At 40.7% G+C, this 23,821-nt stretch overlaps 1 protein-coding gene across 1 annotated transcript in view; it reads right to left on the reverse strand.

Moving 5' to 3' along the window:
• LOC115085311 (desmocollin-3-like) overlaps nt 1-21,334 on the reverse strand; it is a 53,392-nt gene extending 32,058 nt beyond the window's left edge. The window contains exons 1-4 of the mRNA XM_029591172.1: nt 20,712-21,334; nt 16,173-16,254; nt 11,101-11,294; nt 1,843-1,965 (exon numbers count right to left, since the gene is read on the reverse strand). Coding sequence (XP_029447032.1) covers nt 1,843-1,965; nt 11,101-11,294; nt 16,173-16,254; nt 20,712-20,759 — 447 coding nt within the window. The 5' untranslated portion in view covers nt 20,760-21,334. The remainder of the gene's footprint in view (nt 1-1,842; nt 1,966-11,100; nt 11,295-16,172; nt 16,255-20,711) is intronic.
• Nucleotides 21,335-23,821: the final 2,487 nt, after the last annotated feature.

Raw genomic sequence — 23,821 nt, forward strand, 5'->3', positions numbered from 1 at the left:
ACATAGGAGAATAAAAAGTTTACAAATTATTTACATGGAAGAAAAATATCACAAACCAATTCTCTGCAAATTGAGATTTTTGGAAAAGTAAATGTTGACATAATAGAGAATACCTCTACAATTTAAGCTTTAAAAATAACATTTTTGTTCTGGCCCAGAGGCCTTTGTTTTGCCATAGAGAAGACCTGGATTTAAATCCATGGTCATCCAGGACTGGGGATACTGCAGAGGTAGCATTTGCAGTCCCTGGAGAAAGGGGCATGGAAGTACCACTCATCAAGCAATGACAACACCTAGTGGACAAATTTAAAACCCACAATTCCATGGTTCTAGAAAAAGTCCTGGTGCATGGGCCATCAGCCATCGACTGTCACTGCAATGCTTAGATATTAGCTAGGCAAGTGATAGATAAACTTTAAAATTAAACTGGAATTGTAAAATGTTCTAGGATCAAAATCAACTGCCAGGCTTTGCTTGTGAAACATAAAAATTAAAAGTTAAAATTAAAGGAGTTAACTGACATTTTAGAGGTCTAACACCATTGCAGTCGTCATTGTTAAAAAAAAACTATTGCACCATGAGGCATTAATCCCATGTACAGAGAAGGGATTGTCATGTTTGGCAAGCCACAATGCTTTATTTCGCCACCACCATTCAACAAAAAAAAAAATCTATTTGTGGCAGCTGTGCTCTGACCACTGCTTACTAGGGATGTGAATCGTTTTTTGACGATTTAAAATATCGTCCGATATATTTTAAATCGTCAAAAATCGTTAGAGGCGATATATAATAGGAATTCCCCCGATTTATCGTCAAAAATCGTAAATCGGGAGAAGGGGGAGGGCGGGAAAACCAGCACACTAAGACAACCCTAAAACCCACCCCGACCCTTTAAAATAAATCCCCCACCCTCCCGAACCCCCCCAAAATGTCTTAAATTACCTGGGGTCCAGTGGGGGGGTTCCGGTGTGATCTTCCACTCTCGGGCCAAGGGTGCGTTGATAGAAATGGCGCCGGCGCTACCTTTGCCCTGTCATATGACAGGGCAAAGGTAGCGCCGGCGCCATTTTGATTCCTGTCCCCGACGTCACGAGCGTAGGAGATCGCTCCCGGACCTCCGCTGGACCCCCAGGGACTTTTGGCCAGCTTGGGGGGGCCTCCTGACCCCCACAAGACTTGCCAAAAGTCCAGCGGGGGTCCGGGAACGACCTCCTGCACTCGAATCGTGTTGCCGTATTGCAAAATGGCCATATGGCCGGCGCCATTTTGCAAAATGGCGCCGGCCGTACGGCAACACAACACAATTCGCTCCCGGACCCCTGGCCATATGGCGCCGGCCATATGGCCATTTTGCAATACGGCAACACGATTCGAGTGCAGGAGGTCGTTCCCGGACCCCCGCTGGACTTTTGGCAAGTCTTGTGGGGGTCAGGAGGCCCCCCAAGCTGGCCAAAAGTCCCTGGGGGTCCAGCGGGGGTCCGGGAGCGATCTCCTACGCTCGTGACATCGGGGACAGGAATCAAAATGGCGCCGGCGCCATTTCTATCAATACACCCGTGGCCTGAGAGTGGAAGATCACACCGGGACCCCCCCACTGGACCCCAGGTAATTTAAGACATTTTGGGGGGGTTCGGGAGGGTGGGGGATTTATTTTAAAGGGTCGGGGTAGGTTTTAGGGTTGTTTTAGTGTGCTGGTTTTCCCGCCCTCCCCCGATTTACACGATATTTAAAAAAACAAAACCGCGGCGATCAGATTCCCTCCCCCCCCCCCCCCAGCCAAGTATTCTACTACATACTTAGTAAAGACACTTCTGACAACAAGGTTTGAAGTGCATGGCCTACCTGCTGAACAAACTGTGGAAAAGGAGGTAGACCATTCTCCATGATAGAAAACGGGAGAGGACGCCATCTTCTTTTAGTGCGCTTAAGGATGGCTTCCCTGGCATGCCTCTTCTTCTTTGACTCCTAAATTTTGAAAAACAAACAGATAATTAACAAGGGCAGGTTTCACAACTGCATTAAAATGCAAAGTCTTAGCAGGCTTTATTTTATAGCTAAGAGCCCAGTTTAATTAACATTATGACTACATTCTGCAATGTGAACATAATATTTCTCATTGAAATCCCTAGTAACAATTGCCAAGAACCAAAACAATACAATCATAACTCTCTAAATGATATAACTGTTTTTAAGTCCTTCTTGAATATCTTTTGTCATGACATATGTAGCTGCTATCTACCTTATAAATGGGCTCTGACCAACGGCCCGCAAATGCGCAGTAGAGAGCAGCTCTACCGCGCATGTGCGGGCCAGCACGTCGGTCTGAGCCAGCGTAAAAAAAAATAAATAAATAAATGGCGGCGGCGGTGGCGGCAGCGGCCAGTAGCGAGGGACGGACTGAGTGGGAGGGAGGGACGGAGAGAGAGAGTGGGTGGGAGGACTGAGGGAGAGGGAGAGGGAGGACTGAGGGAGAGGGGGGACGGGAGTGAGTGAGAGGGAGAGGGGGAGAGGAGGGAGGGAGTGAGGGGGAGAGGAGGGAGGGAGGGGGGACTGAGTGAGAGTGAGTGAGTGAGAGGGAGAGGGGGGGACTGAGTGAGAGGGAGAGGGGGGGACTGAGTGAGAGGGAGGGAGTGGGACTGAGTGGGAGGGAGGGAGTGGGACTGAGTGAGAGGGAGGGAGGGAGTGGGACTGAGTGAGAGGGAGGGTGGGAGGGAGGGGACTGAGTGGGAGGGAGGGAGAGGGACTGAGTGAGAGGGAGAGTGGGACTGAGTGAGAGGGAGGGAGAGAGAGGGAGGGAGTGAGTGAGACTGAGTGGGAGGGAGGGACTGAGTGAGACGGAGAGGGAGGAGTGGGTGAGGGAGGGAGGAGTGGTGAAGAGTGAGGGGAGAGAGAATGAGGGGGAGGTGAGAGACAGAGGGATGTAGCCCGTTTTAATGGGCTTAACGGCTTGTATTGATGTATTGTACACAGTGTAGGCCAGGCAACCTAGAAGGCCCAATCATGGGTTTCAACCAGGTGGGCATGCTGAGAAGGCACCTCCAGCAATCCTTTGTTTGCAGATCTTAAGGTTCGAGAAGAGCTAAAATCTTTTTGATGTATTTTTTTTCCTTTACCAATGCCTATACCATCACTAGCATTTCTTTGATACACTTATGAAAGTCAAACAGTGCACAGAAAGCTCAACTTATTGAAAGTTTAATTATCCCCTTGTAGGACACTAGCTGATTAATTACTAAATCCACCTGTAAATTTAAAGTACTCTCATTCCAACTCCCTTATTATCCTAAACTTAACTAGGAACTCAATACTAAGATGAAGGCAGCAGTCCAGCAGCAAGAGGGGGGCTTTCCAGTCTTTTGCATTGAGTGTCACATGTATGATTTTTTACCTGCCGGTGAGAGATTGTATGTGTGCACTTGGTGCAAAGAGCTCCTGGCTCTCAGGGAATGAGTCCGATCTCTGGAAGCTAGAGTAGCAGACTTGGAAGAGCTGAGGGAGACAGAGAGGTACATTGACGAGACCTTCAGGGACATAGTAGCCAAGTCCCAAATCCATTCTGGCAGCCCCAGTGCTGCCTTGGATCAGAAAGGTCTCCCAGTAGGAGAGCATCACCCTGGTGTAGCAGGAAGTGATCCTGTAGCAAGGACCTGCTCTCCAGGTGATGTATTGTCCTCTCGCACTGAGGACAAATCTCCCAGGGCTACTGCCCAGGAGGGAAGGGTTAGGCCGGCCATCATAGTTGGTGATTCAATTATTAGAAATGTAGATAGCAGGGTGGCTGGTGGACCTGAGGACTGCCTGGTAACTTGCCTCCCTGGTGCGAAGGTGGCAGACCTCACGCGTCACCTAGATAGGATTATAGACAGTGCTGGGGAGGAGCCGGCTGTCATGGTACATGTGGGCACCAACGACATAGGAAAATGTGGGAGAGAGGTTCTGGAAGCCAAATTTAGGATTTTAGGTAGGAAGCTGAAATCCAGAACCTCCAGGGTGGCATTCTCTGAAATGCTTCCTGTTCCACGTGCAGGTCCCCAGAGGCAGGCAGAGCTCCAGAGTTTCAATGCGTGGATGAGACGATGGTGCAGGGAAGAGGGATTCAGCTTTGAAAGGAACTGGGGAAACTTTTGGGGAAAGGGGAGACTTTTCCGAAAGGACGGGCTCCACCTTAACCAGAGTGGAACCAAGCTGCTGGCACTAACTTTCAAAAAGGAGATAGAGCAGCTTTTAAACTAGAACAAGGGGGAAAGCAGACAGTCACTCAGCAGTGCATGGTTCGGAGAAATGTATCCTTGAAGGATACTAATGAAACAGGAGAGTTAGGGCATCCCAACAGAGAGGTTCCATCAAAAGCAAACATAGTTCATATGCCTATGTGTAAAAAATCACCAAAGCTAATGATTTCCGAATTATCCCAAACAACTGAAAAGCAGGTAGTTAAAACAAGCAAAAACCACACTTTGAAATGTCTGTATGCCAATGCCAGAAGTCTAAGAAGTAAGATGGGAGAGTTAGAGTGTATAGCAGCAAATGATGAGATTGACGTAATTGGCATCACAGAGACTTGGTGGAAGGAGGATAACCAATGGGACAGTGCAATATCAGGGTACAAATTATATCGCAATGATAGGGAGGATCAACTTGGTGGGGGTGTGGCACTTTATGTCCGGGAGGGTATAGAGCCAACAGGATAAAGATCATACAAGAGAGTAAATGCTCAGTAGAATCTATATGGGTAGAAATCCCATGTGTGTTGGGTAAGAGTATAGTGATAGTATACTACCGTCCACCTGGACAAAATGGTCAGACAGATGATGAAATGCTAAGAGAAATCAGGGAAGCAAACCAATTTGGCAGTGCAATAATAATGGGAGATTTCAATTATCCCAATATTGACTGGGTAAATATAACATCAGGACTTGCTAGAGACAAAGTTCCTGGATGTAATAAATGATTGCTTCATGGAGCAATTGGTTCAGGAACCAACAAGAGAGGGAGCTATTTTAGATTTAATTCTTAGTGGAACGCAAGATTTGGTGAAAGAAGTAACTGTGGTGGGGCCACTTGGCAACAGTGATCATAACATGATCAAATTTAAACTAATAACTGGAAGAGGGACAATAAGTAAATCTGCAGCTCTAACACTAAATTTTAAAAAGGGAAACTTTGATAAAAATGAGGAAAATAGTTAGAATTTGAAATGAAGTTGGCCATAGAGGCAACAACTCATAATAAAAACTTTTTAAAATATATCCAAAGCAAGAAACCTGTGAGGGAGTCGGTTGGACCATTAGATGACAGAGGGGTTAAAGGGGCTCTTAGGGAAGATAAGGCCATTGCAGAAAGACTAAATGAATTATTTGCCTCCGTGTTTACTAATGAGGATGTTGGGGAGATACCAGTTCCGGAGATGGTTTTCAGGGGTGATGACTCAGACGAACTGAACGAAATCACTGTGAACCTGGAAGATGTAGTAGGCCAGATTGACAAACTAAAGAGTAGCAAATCACCTGGACCGGATGGTATGCATCCTAGGGTTCTGAAGGAACTAAAAAATGAAATTTCTGATCTATTAGTTAAAATTTGTAACCTATCATTAAAATCATCCATTGTACCTGAAGACTGGAGGGTGGCCAATGTAACCCCAATATTTAAAAAAAAGGCTCCAGGGGCGATCCGGGTAACTATAGACCAGTGAGCCTGACTTCAGTGCCGGGAAAAATAGTGGAAACTATTCTCAAGATCAAAATTGTAGAGCATATAGAAAGACATGATTTAATGGGACACAGTCAACATGGATTTACCCAAGGGAAGTCTTGCCTAACAAATCTGCTTCATTTTTTTGAAGGGGTTAATAAATATGTGGATAAAGGTGAACCGGTAGATGTAGTGTATTTGGATTTTCAGAAGGCGTTTGACAAAGTCCCTCATGAGAGGCTTCTACGAAAACTAAAAAGTCATGGGATAGGAGGCGATATCCTTTCGTGGATTACAAACTGGTTAAAAAACAGGAAACAAGCAAGCATTTACAACTTTAATTTTAGTCCTAGGTTTATATATTGATGCTACTCAGGCTGTTAAACATTATCTATTGATCCAACTTAAGTTCAGGTTTTATTACTGTTGGTTCTTGATTTTTTATATTATTGGATGCATTTTTATGTTTTAGTCTATTTTATTATGTTAAATCTATATTGAATCTTAATATATGTTTTATTGTATCCCCACTGTGAATTGTAGAACAGAGAGTTATAATTTAATAAAAATTACTTTTACTGGTAATGTTTATTACCCATTAAAAGAAAGTGCAGTACAGGAATTGCCAGCCTAGTAAGACAGAGTATATGCTGTACAACTATGTGGTATTTATACTATAAACATTTGACTTTAGTGATCAATACAAATATTTTAAATATATTGTATTTGAAACTGTATGTGTTATTTTTTAAACCCGTTTTGAGCATTTGCACAGAACATGATACAAAAATGAATTTAATATTTAAAAAAATACTAGAAATATTAAAACAGCGAGCAATGGAGAAACTTAAACAGTATGAACTTAGAGTAAACAGATCAGGTCAAATCAACTTCAACTTTTTTTTTTATATGACTAGCTGAGATTAAGATGGAGGCAACAGTATGTTTCATATACTTGAATTTTGCCAAAGCATTTGGTATATTACACACAAATAAATAGTGCATAATGAGGAATAGAATATATGATATGCAAATTAACTACAACCTACTGTAGTTGACTGAATAAAAAAAAAAAACCCAGAAAATAAAGGTCAATAAGGACCACATGTCCTACCCTACTCAGCCCATTCATGATACAATACAGTAGGACTGGGCAGAATCTCAAGACTTTACTCTCACATCATATGGCATACATTCCACTTGCTCCAAGGTGGAAATGGGACACCATAGGGATCTGTACTAAAATTCGTACTTTACAAGACATTTGCCAATGGTTTATATAGAAAAGGAAAAAGGCAATGCAGCAATGTTTATTGATAGCACCAAAATGAGTGATATAGAGAATAATCCAGACACTGAAAAAAGGGATTTCAATAAATTAGTGGAAAGGGTTATGAAATAGCAAATATAATCCAAAGCAGAAAAAGCGTAAGATCACGTTTAGAAAGCAAAAATACAGGACTAGGGCACCTAGATAGGATCGATGATACGATAATACCAAGTGGAACAGCCCATCACCGAACGACAGGTTACATTTGCTTCTGCACGTTCCCCCCCCAATATTCCCCCTTCCTGTGCTCTTCTACTCACATGGGCTACTCAGTCTCTGTCCCTGCTTCTTCTCCTTTGTACATCTACCAGTGTGATTTGTCAGGTGGCATGAACCACTTTTTTTGTGCCGCAGCATGCCAAATTCCTCCTCCCTTACATACCAGCTCGCTTACCCCGACGTGAGATGAAAACTGCATATTAGTGCACAGTCCACATATGTGAAAACTGGCTTTGATGAGTCATGTAAATGCTAAAGCTGGTCACTAAACTTCCTTTTGTGTGTCTGTGTTATCATGAACATAGCATTTAACACAGCCAGAATGACTATAAAAACTTGGGATGCTAACCAAGTCAAAACAGGGATTAAGGGGGCATATGATAATGCTGTATAAGTACACACGTGGTTTTGTGTAAATACCTGCTCAAGACAGATGGAAATGTTAAAATCAAAAAGGCATAAATTAAAACTGATCAAAGATAATATCAAGGCCAAACAGTTTTGTTTTTTTTGTTTTTTTTAACAGGAAGGGTGATAAATCAGATGATAAACCCATTCAAGGGCTTTAACTGAGACATCTCCTATAAGGATATTTAAAAATGAAATGTCAACAAATGTGCAATTTTGTGTGGCCAACTCTTCGATTAGCCACTAGATGGCCCTAGATCTCTTACCATCACGACTAGTGACAGATTAGTAGGATTTCCCATTCTCTTTTCAGTTTCTCCCCTGAGCTGACTGGCTAGCTATCGCAAGGGCATAAGGTGGAGCTAAAGGTAGAGTTGGCTTTTGAAGAATAAGGAGCTATTTTTACTTCCAGCTTGCTAAGTTGAGCCCACTATCCCAACTTGGTATTTTTCTTGTGTTCAGAGGAGATTCCTCATCAGTACACACCCCTGTCTGACAAGGTCGGCCTCATTTCTGGAGAGGTTTTTGTAGATTTTGGATAAGTTTCTCTCGTTCTGGGGAATACACTCTACTTTGGAGAGGGACGAGCCCCGATCCAGAGAGCAGGGGGCTGAAGACCTGTGAGCTACCCCTGTACTCCCTAGAACAGGGGTGCTCAAACTGGTTCTATAGGCACCGCCCCTCCCTCCCAGCCAGCCAGATGGGTATCATTAATGAATATGCTTGAGGTAACACAAGCAAATAAATCTCATATATATTCATTAGGGATATCCTGAAAACCACCAGTTTGAGCACCCCTGCCCTACAGGAAGCAAGACCAGTGACAGCACTACCCAGCATGGGATATTTTTGGACTTTCCCCCTTTTTGTTAGTGTGGAGGTTTTTTTTCTACCCCTCTTCACAGCTTGGTGGAAGGAGGTAGAGAGCTTTGGTCAAGACTGGAACATCAAGCTTCTCTACCAGAGAAGTCACGCAGAGTGGAAAAAGAGAATGGGATTGAAACATCAAGCTCTGAAGACTCCCAACTGCATCTCCACCCCAAAAGAGGTCAGGACACAGGCTGTGGGCACAAGAAGAACTCCGGACTCAAGAAGGATCTTTTCCCCCTAGGATTCCCCCACGTACTGGGCTGTTTGCACACAGATGAGAGCATGGCAAGCTCCCTCCCAGGATCCAGGGAGAGGGACACAAGCACCCCAGCAGCGAGACTGTGTAAACAGTTCAAATGTACAATTTATTTGTGGAAAGTTTGTGGGACAGTGAAGACGTATCGGAATTAATCAGTACACTTTATCTGAATAACCAGCCTGGATCCACAGCCTGTTTGCCCTGAGGAGTATATATATATCAGAGAGATACACACATCAGGAGAAACACTCCATCACCTGGACCACAAAGAATTTCCTTCCCCCACAGAAAGAGCTCACACCCTGGGAGCTGCAGAGAGAAGGGGGAAGGATGGAGACAGTAGCCTCGACTAAAATACTTTTATGGCCCTAGGGGAAACAGCGAAACAGACACACACCCCCATACCCCCCCCCCCCAAAAGGGTTACACTTAATTCAACCATGGGCGTCTAGGATGCCCAGATAAAGGCTAAACCTGATGGATAGACATTTTCTAAAAATGACGTAACCTTGGGCCTTGTAAATGGCAAATACACATGAAGATGAACAAACTGGAAATAGATAAAATATAAAACTTAAGATGTGTGTGGGCTCACACACAAAAGAATCCATTTTATTTTTCTTAACTTGCTCATCTTGGAAAGACTAAGTCATTCCAAACTTTACACACCATTTTTTGGCATCAGTATTTACTTAGGAATAGTGAATAATTCTGCAACATTGAAATAAGTTAGTTGGCAAATATATGCATAGGTTATACCAACTTACAAAGCAAAGTTATGTGTATAAGTCTGCTTTGAAAAATTGTCTCTCCAAATCTACAAGAAGACTTACCCTTGATACTTAGAATGCAAATATTTTTGGGGAAAATGTATACGCATGTGTCTGAATTTTCAAATGTATGCACATAAGCGTAAACCCCCAGGAATGCATCTGCTCAGGCAGGGTAAACCTTTGCATTAACAGGACATATGCATGGTCACTTATGTGGGCAAAACTATAATTTTTAAAAAGCTAATTTCAGTAGATAAAACAGTGTTTTCTCAGCTGAAATGCTTTTGACAATTACCCTCTTAATAATGAACATCAATTTAGCCATTTCTATACCGCAAGCACTACATCTCTCAGAACATACTGATGAATGGAATTAGAGTATTGAACAGCTACATTCATTCTGACATTAGAGGTTTTTCAGTTTCCACAAACAAGTGTGTTCAGCAATGAATTTCAAAGCTGTATTTGTTACATACATAAACATTTTTTAAAGCTAGTTACAGCTACAATTAAGCTACATTAAAATTTTAATAATAAAAAAAAGATACAGGCATTAATAGTTTTATTACAGATATTAACCAAGATTTTAATGCTGGAACCACTAACGGGCATTAACTCTACAGTGACTCCTGCAGTAAAGCGGGTGCTACCGTAGCCAGTTATGTGTGAGTGTGTGTGTCAGAGGACACAATGCATCTGTTTTAATGGCCTTGGAAATAACAGGCTAAACTCTACCCTCCCTCTACCAGTGTTTAAAATGCCACTTTCTGCAGTCCGAGCCCCAACCCATGAAAGACACCATGCCCCCCACTCCAGCTCCTACCCCCTTAAATGTCACATCTGCTAAGCATGTTCCCTTCCCTTGCACACCAGTGACAAATCCATAATACAAGGCAATTCTCACCATATACAAAAACATCCATCAACTAGCACCAATTGACCTAGGTTTCCCCCTCCGATTACACACTTCAACAAGACCGACAAGAGACGCATACAAAGGACTACTTCAAGTTCCCCCAGCCACAACCACCAAACACATTACGTTAAGAGACCGGGCCCTCTCTACTGCTGGACCAACCTTATGGAACTCCATCCCCCCAGATCTCAGAATGGAACCCAGCCTCTCAACCTTCAAGAAAAGACTCAAGACTTGGCTGTTCAATCAGGCATTTCCTAACACCAACACGATTTAACTCCTAACAATCAAAACCCATCATCTTCAATTTCACTGTTATTTATGTTCTTTCCTCTTTCCTTTGCCAAGTTCTATTATCCCTGTTATATGTAACTGCTTTTTCTGCACTATGGTTTAAGTTTTAGTTTAATTGCACTCCTGTTCTATGTGAACCAGCACGATGGGACTATCAGTCTTGAATGCCGGTATATAAAAAACCTAAATAAATAAATAAATAAATAGCAGGCAGTGGGCTGAGGCGGTGCAACTGTTGGGCCCCCTTCCCCTCGCTGGGGCTATTTTGATTTTTTTTTTTTTTTTTACATATTGTTTTCCAAAAATGAACAGTCCTATTGAGACTCTGTTAGATTACCTTCTTTTGAGGCTCCAAGATGACATGCACCGTCTTTGTTTTCATTGTTTCAGTGTCCAGAAGTAATATGGGAATTTTTTTCTTCTTATCAAGGTTAATCTCACGTCTTGTGTACAGTTCATCATTAATAATAGTGAAATCTGGATCCTGTGAACTGGCAATGCTGGTGGACTTCATACACTTCTGTAAATTTACTGTATGGAAAAATTTTCAAATAAAAATGAGGAGACCTGCCACAATTAAAATGCATAAAGCTTTATTTACCTCAATTGCAATACTTTGGTGCACATCTGTTTAAAAATATTTATCTATTCACTTTCTTGTAAGGGTTGCAAACAGTCAGATAAATTTTCAAATATATATTAAACAGCACACACACACACACACACACACACACACACACACACATACATCCACCCCTCAAATATTTACTGGAATCACTGCTAACTTTAAAAGAAAAAGGCATGGGCCAGGCATTGGCTTAATTGGCAATTGCTGCACATTGCCATGCAGTGAACCCAGGTCTTCTGTTTCCTGCAACAGCCCAGGCTGGAGTTGCTATAAGGCCACATTCATAGCCATTTGTGAGAAGCGAGTTTCGGTCATCACGCAATGGCAACAACTAGTATAAGACTCTAGGTTAACAGCAGTTAGGTTCTGGAGAAAGATATTGTATGTGGCCCCTAGTTAAGGACTGTTACTACAACAATTAAGCTGGGTGAGTTAGAAAGGGATATTAAAAAAAAAAAAAAAGGGGGGGGAGGGGAAGGAGGAATTTCGAGGTAGATACAAATAAAGGCTCATGGGACTGGATCCCAGTTGCAGATGCCGCCTGAGCTGGAACATAGGAGCCAACTTTTCAGAAATGATTGGGGGGTACTAACTTGTAACAGAGTTTTGTATGTTCTGTGATTTATTATTTTGCCCTGTGACCGCTTTCCACAGACAGCTCATTTCCTCTGATTTGGCATGCAGGTGGTGTTTGACAACTTCACAGTAGCTCAAAGAGGTTTGGGATACCAACTTGATTTGTAATGAGATTTGAACATATATATATATCCCAGTACTCTTGAGGAAGCTGTAAAATTAACATCCTGCAGTACAAGTGGCCATAAATCTTATTACTAGTTACAAGACAATTGGTCAAAGAACTAATGTTGCACTTTGTGCTCTGATTGGCCCTTCACATAGAGAAGTAACCCTGAAATTGCTAGCAATCTCTAGTTTTGGCTAGGAGTACAGAGGGATCACAGGAACATTTCCTGGAACTCCCCAGGCATTAATAAGTAGTGAAAAGTTTTTACTTAAAATAAGAATTAAACAATAAAAGTTATCTGCTGCTGGTTGCAAACAATTTTTCCATTCACTGTTCTAACTTTTGTTAATAAGCTCAATAATTTCTTAGCTCTGCCTGTCCTGATTAATGTTCCCATTGTTGTTTTCTGTATTGGGTCTATATGAATATTTCTAGGAACTGTATGAGCCCTGGGTTGAGTGGGGTAGCAATGTTCCTAAAAATGAACATGGGATAGCCTGTGATCAGAGTACTTGTTCAGAGGCAAGCTGGACCCAGTTGGTAAGTGAGAGGTTGCATTTGTAGGAGCATGTACACCGATAAAGGTGGGCTGGGCAATGTTCTGTACGACCCTCCCGAGTGGCCATGGGATAAACCCCGAATAGATGTTTACTCAATATTGAAGATGCTCAAGCACCCACAGAGCTGGAACATCAAAAGACCACAGAAGGAAGCTAGCAGACCCCTCAAAGCCCCTCTCCAAAAAAAAAAGGCAAAAGAAGGGCGTGGTTCCAAAAGCAACCAGATATGGGCAAAACATTTTAAATAAATATTAACTGTTCACCATCCTCTCTCCCATGCTATCTAATATAGTTATTTCAGATTTACAAATTCAGGCATGGGTGGTAGGTCCCTATCACAATCAAGTTTATACCCGAGAGTGAAGCGACTTGCCCAAGGTCACAAGAAGTGTCAGCGGCAGAAGTAGGATTCAAACCCTGGCTTCTCAGGTTCTCTGTTTTATAAGTGCAGAACAATGATTTAGCTTGTAAAGGAACTGCTCTTTAGAAGCAACCTAAGACTACTGATCTGTATTTTCAGCCCTTGAGTTTTAAGAGCTTCCTTAGCATGGACCATAACAAACTTTCCAGAGCAATTCAGCAGCAGGAACAGGACTAAAATGATAAATCTCACAGAAGAAAATAAAGAAACTTTTCTATAAACACAGCTACCGTAAGGTAAAAAAAACAAACAAACAAAAAACCCCCCACAGATTTGCTTTCTTCCTATTTCTCTTTGCCTCAGATTCTCACCTTCAATTATATGCTCATTTACACGAATGGGTTAGCCAAAGGCATGACACTAATTTAAGTTTTGACAGCATCTATACTTGTTGCCCTTGCAATCATGCATTTCAGGACTTAGCAGAATCAAACATAACACTAAAGTGATATTTCATCTGCATGTCCCAATTGTTTTTAGTTCCCCTCCATCATCCAATCTACCAGTAATGTACATTCATAAAGGCAAGTAGCAGATAGTGTTAATCAAAAGGTTGCAACATGAAAAAAAAAAAATTCTACAGGCAAATCTCACACCAAAAGGATTAAAAAAAAAAATGTAGCTATGCTGGAGTTCTACAACAGATTAAAAAAAAACAAAAAAACATTTTCATACAGGGTATGCGCCTCTTTACAGGTTCTTCTACTTGTTTTTTCCTATACGCATTTTACCCATTTTAAGTGTTGAGTGTTAGACAATCACATTCTCACCATGTTGCCTGTGACTTTTTCATGCAAACACTACTACAGAGATTTGCCATTGCCAATTGCAGCCCAACCCGTCTGGTCTAGGTTGGTGGTCCCCCACCTGACCCTTTACTATTCTGTTAAAGGCACCCACTTGCAAGAGAACGTGCAACTGGTTACAATCATGCTACAGCTCTCTGAGCAGAAATCACTAAGGGTTAAAACATGTCAAACTACTTGAATTGCTCTAACATTCACAAAAGTTATATTTATTTATAATGTCTTATATTTACATTCTGCTATTCAAGTACTGTAGGGATTTCTCTAGCCCCAAAGTGTTTATAATCTAAGTTTGTACCTGAGGCAATGGAGGATAAAGATGACTTGCCCAAGCTCACAAGGAGTAACAGACTACCCTGATTTTTTTTTTATTTGTATCAAATACTGCCACACATGGGGTGTCTCACATCTGAATATGTTGTCTCCTAGACAACTTTCTAACACTGCTTCAATAAGAAGAAAATTTGCTAGTGGTACACAGAAATTCAGAAACATGTATAAGTCAAAAGGATTATTCGAACAATTAAGATGACTGCTAAAAACTTAATATGGTAAATGAATTCCTGCACACTTCTAGCCTCTTCCTTGCCTCCCTGTTCACTGCCCCCTCTGCTCCCATTTTATGTACTTTCCACCTGTCAGTTCGGATGTAAACCTGCATGATGTTGCACACTAATGTCGGTATATAAAAGTGTTAAATAAATAAGGATGAAGATTATCCAGGCTGATCTAAGGCCATCAGCAGTCATTCCAAAATCCAACACACCATTGCAGCTGGAACTAACTGTGACCCTCAGTCTCAAGACTGAATTGGCAGAGAAACTTAGCTAAACTCTTTCCTCCACAGAAGTACCAAGCTTCATGAGAAAGCCAGCATGGTAGTACTGTGAATGAATATAGAAATTTATTTTCCAATGCTGCCAATTGGACATCTTTCATAAGCACTAAAGCACATACCTTTAATGTTAAGTTATCTGCCACACATTCCCAACAGTAAAACACAATTACTGGACAAACAATATGTGCAAAAGCATGTCTAAGGAAGATGAATCTGAACAATGCTCATTCATTCCCACATTTTTTTTTAAACATATGCAAAACTACTCCAGCTACTGCAAGTTCATACTCAGTTCCACTAATACCACTCCCTTTGATAATAACACTCCTTACAATTTCACAAGGTTCCAGTCTCTAATTGATCTCTGAACCTGTTTGTGGAAATGGTTCCTTGGAACTGACTGTACCAGCAGCTATTACAAAGTTAAATGTAACATGGTCAATCAACCACAAACACTGTCAAAGTAAAATTAAAATACAGCAGTACAGGACAAATGCAATAAATAACTCAGCATGTCTCCAAGTATAAAAAGCTGTAAGAAATCAGAACCTAAAAATATTCAATTTTGTGCCAACAGCAACAGAACAGACAGCAATGTCTTCCCACCACACAGCAGGACATGACAACATCACCATTCTACTGCTTCCGAAAAAATGGATTCCATCAGCTCTGGCCAATAAAATTAATGATATGGAAGGTCCCTCCCTGAGACGGTCACTGAATAAACAAAACAGTGGCTGATAGATGGGATGGATTCTTTTATTAAACTAAAGTCAGAGTTTCTACACATTTGTGTCTTAACAATTTGAGTATCTTTTATTGCACATTTTCCCAGACCAATTTTAACTGCTACACTCCTGGTATTGGATTAATAGTGCTAAAAAGCCTAAGGGGGGAGGGAGTTATATAGTTTTCTATAAATTGAGTATTTCTAACAGTATCTTTCTAACTGATACCAGAGAACTGGCTGAATAACATTTAAGGAAGTTTTTAAAATGATCTGGCTTTATAAAAAACTTTAGGCTATTTTTAATATCGTTACAATATTGTATTGTGTGCATTATAAACACTTTATTGAACAGCATCATCATTCCTAAGATAAAAGGTTACAAATTTTAAAGAAAGTGGGATAGAACGTTAAACTCTTGTAGCTTTTAAAAGAACATCCATCTTCCATCAGCAAATCAAGAAATATGCATTTAAAAATTAATTACGTGTGTCAGGGAGAAAGTGGAAACATTTCCAACCGAAGTTTAGCAGTTTAGAGAGCAGCATACCCGGCATAGAAAACTACTCACATCCTTGAAAAGGCCAGACTGGCCTCTTCTCAGTTACAAACAGACTAGCAAGGTCTTGGTAAAACAATCTTATAGAAAATCTGTACATCTGAAATAGGCTCCTGATTTCTCACCTCTACCAACCAACTGTTCAGCACCCAGTACAGAAGGAACTCTCAATTTATCTTTGCAAGCTTCTCCTAATGCAATCCACACCTAGGAAAAAAAAAAAAAAGACACAGTTAGACATTAAGAACAGTAACATTATGCTGTTTACCTAGTACAGCACTGAATATTTTTAAGGAAGAAACTCTATTGGGAGGATATTTTCCATAGACTCCAAAAAAAAAGTATATTTTATACACACACATCCACCAAGCATGGTATCACTATAAACAGCTTTACAGTATCTTAACCAATAAGTAATCAGTTTTAGAAGCAGGCATGAAGACATATCCTTTTCAGTACCAACTGCATATTTAGGGAAAGAAAAACATTGTATATTCTAAAGTACAAAAAAAAAAAAAAATAGCTACCCACACAACATTAACAGACTTGGTAAATCTTTTTAAACCACTCTGCAAATAAAGCAGTGTCGTATTATGGCTTGGGGCACCAACATTCTTTATGCAGTCTGCCAGCCACAAAAAAATAAGTCTGCTTTATATGCAGAGCGATTTAACATAACTTAAACACTTATGTTGGTTCTGTGGTTAACAATTTTTTGTACCTATGTTTAAGAGGTCTTCCTCTTTTACTAGATCTGCCTGCAAACACAAGAGGGGAAAATAACCTTGCTGGCTGTTTATCTAAAAGCAAGCAAGTGTAATAAGTATCAAAGAAAGTTTCCTTTATAGGAAGTAAAAAAATATATATATAGATAGAAGCGTTTGGCAAAACCTTGGCATGTGCTCAATTGCTGCTAACAGAAAAATCTAGGCAGCAAGAAAAATTTTCAGTCTCATATCTGAAGTCTATCTATTCACTAGACACATTTTGGTTTTCGTATGTTTCAGAAATAGTAACAACTTTTCACCATGATTTCTATTTTCTTAAAATAAGAAAAAGTGACCACCTCAACATACACTTATAATTATATATATATATATATACACACACACACATACATATGTATGTGTGTGTGTGTAGATTGTATATATATATATATACATACACACAGAGAACAACCGTTCTCTGTAAAGGCTATGCCTATATATCTTTTGTTGTAAGTTACTTGTAAACCGGCACGATGTGCAAACGGTTGCCGGTATATAAAATTAAATTTAAATATATATATATATATATATATATATATATATATATATATATATACACACACACATATATATATATACACACACACATTGATTTTTATAAAAATAAAGATTTTGGTTTTTTTATATATGATAAAGCTCAAAACTATATATATTGAGCTTTATCATATACTTTTCTTTAGAGGCTTGCTGATAATGGAAACATATTATACTATCATGAATAGTAACATAAGTCATGACAGCAGGTAAAGATCATATTGGTCTATCCAGTCTGTCCAGTTATGAGCTAATCATTGCATGACTCATAACATGAAAGATTTCCTCCACTGCTTTTCATACAATCCAATTATGATGTCAAAAGTACGCAACCAGGTGTTTCTTTGGAGAAACAGTAGTTTGATGAACAAATTTATAAAACTTTTTTTTCAAAAGGAAAATTAACTTTCTAAACTGTTCAACGGGGGCATGTCACAAGAAATATAGTGAGAAAAAAATGAGTTCATTCTTGCACCTTGAATGTACCTTCTCAATTTACAAGTTGAAATTAATTTTCAACATTCACTTACTACAGAGACCAAACAAATTAGAAAATGGAAGCGGGTGATAAAAAAAAAATTCATTGCCGAAAAAATAAAATCAGTGCAGGTATCATAACTTTTTTTATACAGAAAAAGTCAGATCCCAAAAGAAACATCCTAAATATTTGCACTTCATAGGTGCTGGTACTGTACGATGACTATTTCAGTTATGGATGGCAAACTCAAGATACAACCTTTGGCAAGCTTTTTAAAACCAGAGAAAAAAAATTGAGCATTCAAGGTAAGTTTAGCATTGCTTCTTAACATACACATGCAGTGTGATGGACCTTTATATTTCCTTGCAACCGTATCCGGTCATGCATAATCATTGTCCGGCTTCATTACTGCAATCTTTTATAGGAAGGTTTTTCTCTTTGCAAATAAAATCATTTCTTTTAAATTTGCATCAGCAAAAATGGTTGTGTCCCCTTTAAAGGTTGCCCAACAAGGCACTGTTTCAATGGCATCTGCTTCAGAGGCTCACACTGCACACCATTTACTTTGTTCCAATTACATTTAACAGCATTTGTCAAAACCCTTTGCAGTAACTAGCACCAATGAATATGCATGATCCAATACAGCTGGAGAAAATGTATTGCTTTTTCATCAACATGGGTGTTATGAAGGTCCATCACAGTGCATGTGTGTTAAGAAACAATGCTAAAAACTTACCTTGAATGCATTCAATATCTGACTCTTCTTCTAGAGTAATTTTCAATTAAACTTTAAAAGTAGCCCAGATTTAGAACAGCACCTAAAATGAACTACTTTTGCTCTTGCAAGAGGACAGGTCACCCTTTTATATTTTTTTTTACCATGTTATACCAAACAAGAGAAAGATTTTTTTTTTTGTATTAAAAGCATCAACCACATTGCTTTATCCAATACAGAATCAGAACTTTTAAAATATTTTTTAGATAATATTTAGAAATCTCAACACCACAGTTGTTCCTCTGGTGAGGGATGCTCTATTCTCTTACCAATGAGCCCCAGTTGATTTTAAACTGACAGTTATCAATCAGCAACTTCTGACAATTATGACTACAGGTACTATGGGGAGGGTATTGCAAATTACTCTGAAATACAGATGTAAAAGAGGAATATCTAAAACAGTCCAGCTAAAAAACATTTCTCATATGAGCAGCAACATATAGTTTAAATCTCACTTAAGACAACAGATTGCAGTATGTTTGTTTAGGCAATTTGTTGAGTTAAGTCAGTTCCAACAGGAATATCCCAGGGTTCACACACTTTCTGCCACCTTGTTCAATATTTATAATCGCTCCAGTTTGCAAGCTTTTTAGTACTCTTGGCATAAATTACACAATATATGCTGATGTACAGTTTTTCTTTTCATACTCTTATTCATGGTCTGCTACCTTCAAATACATCACTCTTTGTTTACAATATGTAGATAAATGGTTGTTTCATAACAAGTTTCAGTTACATGTAGAAAAGTGAGATTTTAGTGTAGTCCAAATTTTCTCTGGTTAATCTTCCTTCCCATTTAATCATTTAAAATCATAAGATTACAGTGTGCAGACAGGTGCGCAACCTTGAGGTTATATTGGAGACAGATCTCTCCCACATTAACTCTATTAGAAATACTTTTTTCAAAATTCATTTGGTTAGGAAGCTATGGCCTTTGCTCATTCCCAATGACTTTCATACAGTGCTTCAAGTACTTAGTAACCTGGATTATTGTAATGCATTGTTTGTTGGCCTAGTATTGTTTTAAGGCCTCTTCAGCTAGCCCAGAATGCTTCAGCACCTATTCTATCTGGTACTAAGCTCTAGGATCATATCACACAATCCTGGCCAATTTACATTGGCTCTATTAAATGGAAAATCTTGTATAAGCTTGCATTTATAATCTTCAAGCTTTTAAACGTTGACCATCTTACTTGGGGGAGCTCAATGTGAAGAACAGATATGCTACCCCACTCAATGTGATCAGCTCAAAATTTGTTGGAAGTTCCTTCAATACAGATAGCCCACTTTAACATTTTCAATCACCAGCTCTCTATGTTGGAACTCTATTCCTGATGAGATTAGAACAGAGCCTGTATTAAATCATTCAAGAAGGCACTAAAGAATTCCTTCTTGGAGCAGGAGACTTTGTTTTATGTTTTGATTCTGCTGTTTTATTTTTAGAGTATGCATGTTAATTTTCTTTTGTAAACTGTAACAAAACTTTGATGTACAGGCTATAGAAATTTTAATAAACCATAAGTAGAGGAGAGAGGACATTGCAATCTAGTCATCTTTAACTTAAAAGATGTAAAAAGTTACATGCAGCACCTAAATGACTATTCTGATCGGATCTACATTAGAGAAACAAGACAAGGGAACTAAATCTGTGCTTAACTATTCCAACCCATTATCTCTAACCCTGTAATTTCTGTCTGCACCCACTCGTCCACCCCACCTCTGAAGTTAAACAAAGCGGCGAAGATCAGCAGGGCATTTCTCACTATGGAGAGAGAGCAGCTGAAATATTCCCTCTCCTATTTATTCGCTCCTTGCTGAAATAAAAGCTGCTGTAAACAATTATATTTTCCACGTATGTTTGATAGAAAAAACATCTTTAAAAAATAACATAACCGAAACTGCAAAGTGGACAAACTTTCTAGGTCCCGCGTGAACAGACTTCACTAATCCCGCCAATGCCACGAAACTCTCACGGCACAGCCCTGCCGCCTCCTTCGGTTAAAGTCTATCAGAGAGCAGGAGACACAGGGACCTGCGGCCGACTCCTTCCTACCCTCACCCACCCACGCTGGTGCAGAGCCGGCGCTGGGAAAGGAGAGAGAGCACTCACCAGGAGGGCGAGGAGGCAGGAGAGAGCGGTGCAGTGGGTCGGCGGCATTCTGCCGAGCCGACAGGACGCTCCTTCCGTGTTTCGCTGGGTCCTCGGCTCGAGCCGCTCCTCCTGCTGTTGTGGCTCGCGCTGCCGGGACAGGGACGGAGAGAGAGAAGCGGGATCGAGTGTGGTGCAGGTGTGCGAGAGCGCGAGACCGCGCAATTCCCAGTCAGGCAGCTCCGTCCGCCCACCACTCCCTCTCGCTCGCCGGCTGCAGAGAAGATGCGTCGGGTACTCACTTCACTCCCAGCAGCGCCTGGGAATTTCTTTTTAAAAAAAAATGTTTGACTCTCTTTTTCTCCTCCCGTCTGCCTGTCAAGAAGGTTTAACCTTTTTTTTTTTTTTAATTACTCTGGGTGTCTCCAAGCTAAGTCGTAGCTAAAATAATAATTAAAAAATAACAGTGAGTTCTGGCAAGCACTCTTCCGTTTTTTGTAGTTTTCCCTGCTCTCCTCTCGAGTCAGCATGAAGTAACTCCTCCTTAAAATTCCTCCCTCGTTTTTTTTTTTTTTTTTGCTTCTTTGCTGCTTGGATCACTCCCCGCTCATTAACCTGCCTGTCCAGCCCTTGCTGAGACACACGGAGAAACCCTCCCCTCCCTCCGGAATCACTCTCCGTACAGTCATGCACAAAACACACAGACTCGGGCGGTTTCTCCCCTCCCTACTTCCGTTTCTATCTACCTCGCCCAGGTCACGCTGAAGTCCCGCCTGCGGCCTGCCACAGATAGACTGCCAAGTTCGACCTCCCCGCCCGCTCCTGTCACTTCATTGTGTCTGGTAACCAGATTGACAACCTGAGCCTGCCTTCCTCGCCCCTTGACGTACAAAAGGCTCTCTCAGAACTCCCTGAAAGTGAAGAGAAGCAAGAAAGAAGCCTGGTCTGTCTTTCATAGCAGGAGGCGGGATTTCTGCCTCAGGTGCCGGACTCTGGTTTCTGTTTTACAGAAACGTGCATGCCATATAGCTGAAGCTGCGTAATATCGTAAAGTGGTTGTATAGGGAGCCCAAAACGTGTGAGCAGTCGGATATTTCAAGGTTTCACCTTAGTCTTGTAACATTACAGAGGCCCTTATGCAATAATCTGTGCTCTGCGATGCACACGTTAACACATGGTTTGTGCATACATTTTTGTGTTTTCAACTTTACTCCGAATGTAAGAAGGAGATTAACACACATAAAATGTGCGCACAAATGTAAAACTGTCAAGGAATTAGCACTTCTCCAAACAAATTCCATTTTAATCAAGGCATCAGCTATTACTCCCCAATACAGAGGCTGATGTAATATGGTGGGCTTATTTTTTGTGCACAAATGTCACTGCTGATACAGGTTTGTGCCCTCTGATGTAAATCTAAAGATGAGGGTGTTCACTATGTAGGCTTAAACTATGTTCTCTTTACACTGGAAATTTAACTCTTGGTCAGTGGTGTAGTAAAGTTTCCAGCACTAGTGTTCATATATGGAGCTGACTGGAAGTTCCTGGTGCTGGAGCCTGTACTTGGGGGAAGCTCAAGGCAATCTGCTACCTGACGGGAGGGATGCGATGGCATCCCAGCCCACCCACCCCAAAGGCAAAGCACAGGTCAAATCATCGAGAGGGTCATGTGGGGGGGGGGGGGGGGGAGAGAGAGAGTCCCCTTAGAGCCTGGCCCTTCCTGTGATTGGAAATGCTACAGAAGGGGAAAGGAAGGGTCAGAATTCCCAAAGAAATGGCAGACAGTGTATCACTGATGATATTTCTTGGAAGGTGGCAATCCTGCTACATTCCCAGGAACACTACCACCTGCCAGGAAAAATAGTGGAAAGTGTTCTAAACATCAAAATCACAGAACATATAGAAAGACATGGTTTAATGGAACAAAGTCAGCATGGCTTTACCCAGGGCAAGTCTTGCCTCACAAATCTGCTTCACTTTTTTGAAGGAGTTAATAAACATGTGGATAAAGGTGAACCGGTAGATGTAGTATACTTGGATTTTCAGAAGGCGTTTGACAAAGTTCCTCATGAGAGGCTTCTAGGAAAAGTAAAAAGTCATGGGATAGGTGGCAATGTCCTTTCGTGGATTGCAAACTGGCTAAAAGACAGGAAACAGAGAGTAGGATTAAATGGACAATTTTCTCAGTGAAGTGCCTCAGGGATCTGAATTGGGACCCTTACTTTTCAATAAATTTATAAATGATCTGGAAAGAAATATGATGAGTGAGATAATCAAATTTACAGATGACACAAAATTGTTCAGAGTAGTTAAATCACAAGCAGATTGTGATAAATTGCAGGAAGACCTTGTGAGACTGGAAAATTGGGCATCCAAATGGCAGATGAAATTTAATGTGGATAAGTGCAAGGTGATGCATATAGGGAAAAATAACCCATGCTATAATTACACAATGTTGGGTTCCATATTAGGTGCTACAACCCAAGAAAGAGATCTAGGCGTCATAGTGGATAACACATTGAAATTGTCGGTTCAGTGTGCTGCGGCAGTCAAAAAAGCAAACAGAATGTTGGAAATTATTAGAAAGAGAATGGTGAATAAAACGGAAAATGTCATAATGCCTCTGTATCGCTCCATGGTGAGACCGCACCTTGAATACTGTGTACAATTCTGGTCGCCACATCTCAAAAAAGATATAATTGTGATGGAGAAGGTACAGAGAAGGGCTACCAAAATAAGGGGAATGGAACAACTCTCCTATGAGGAAAGACTAAAGAGGTTAGGACTTTTCAGCTTGGAGAAGAGACGGCTGAGGGGGGATATGATAGAAATGTTTAAAATTATGAGAGGTCTAGAACGGGTAGATGTGAATCGGTTATTTACTCTTTCGGATAGTAGAAAGACTAGGGGGCACTCCATGAAGTTAGCATGGGGCACATTTAAAACTAATCGGAGAAAGTTCTTTTTTACTCAACGCACAATTAAACTCTGGAATTTGTTGCCAGAGGATGTGGTTAGTGCAGTTAGTATAGCGGTGTTTAAAAAAGGATTGGATAAGTTCTTGGAAGAGAAGTCCATTACCTGCTATTAAGTTCACTTAGAGAATAGCCACTGCCATTAGCAATGGTAAC

The sequence above is a fragment of the Rhinatrema bivittatum genome, chromosome 2, assembly GCF_901001135.1.
Source record: "Rhinatrema bivittatum chromosome 2, aRhiBiv1.1, whole genome shotgun sequence".
NCBI lineage: Eukaryota > Metazoa > Chordata > Amphibia > Gymnophiona > Rhinatrematidae > Rhinatrema > Rhinatrema bivittatum.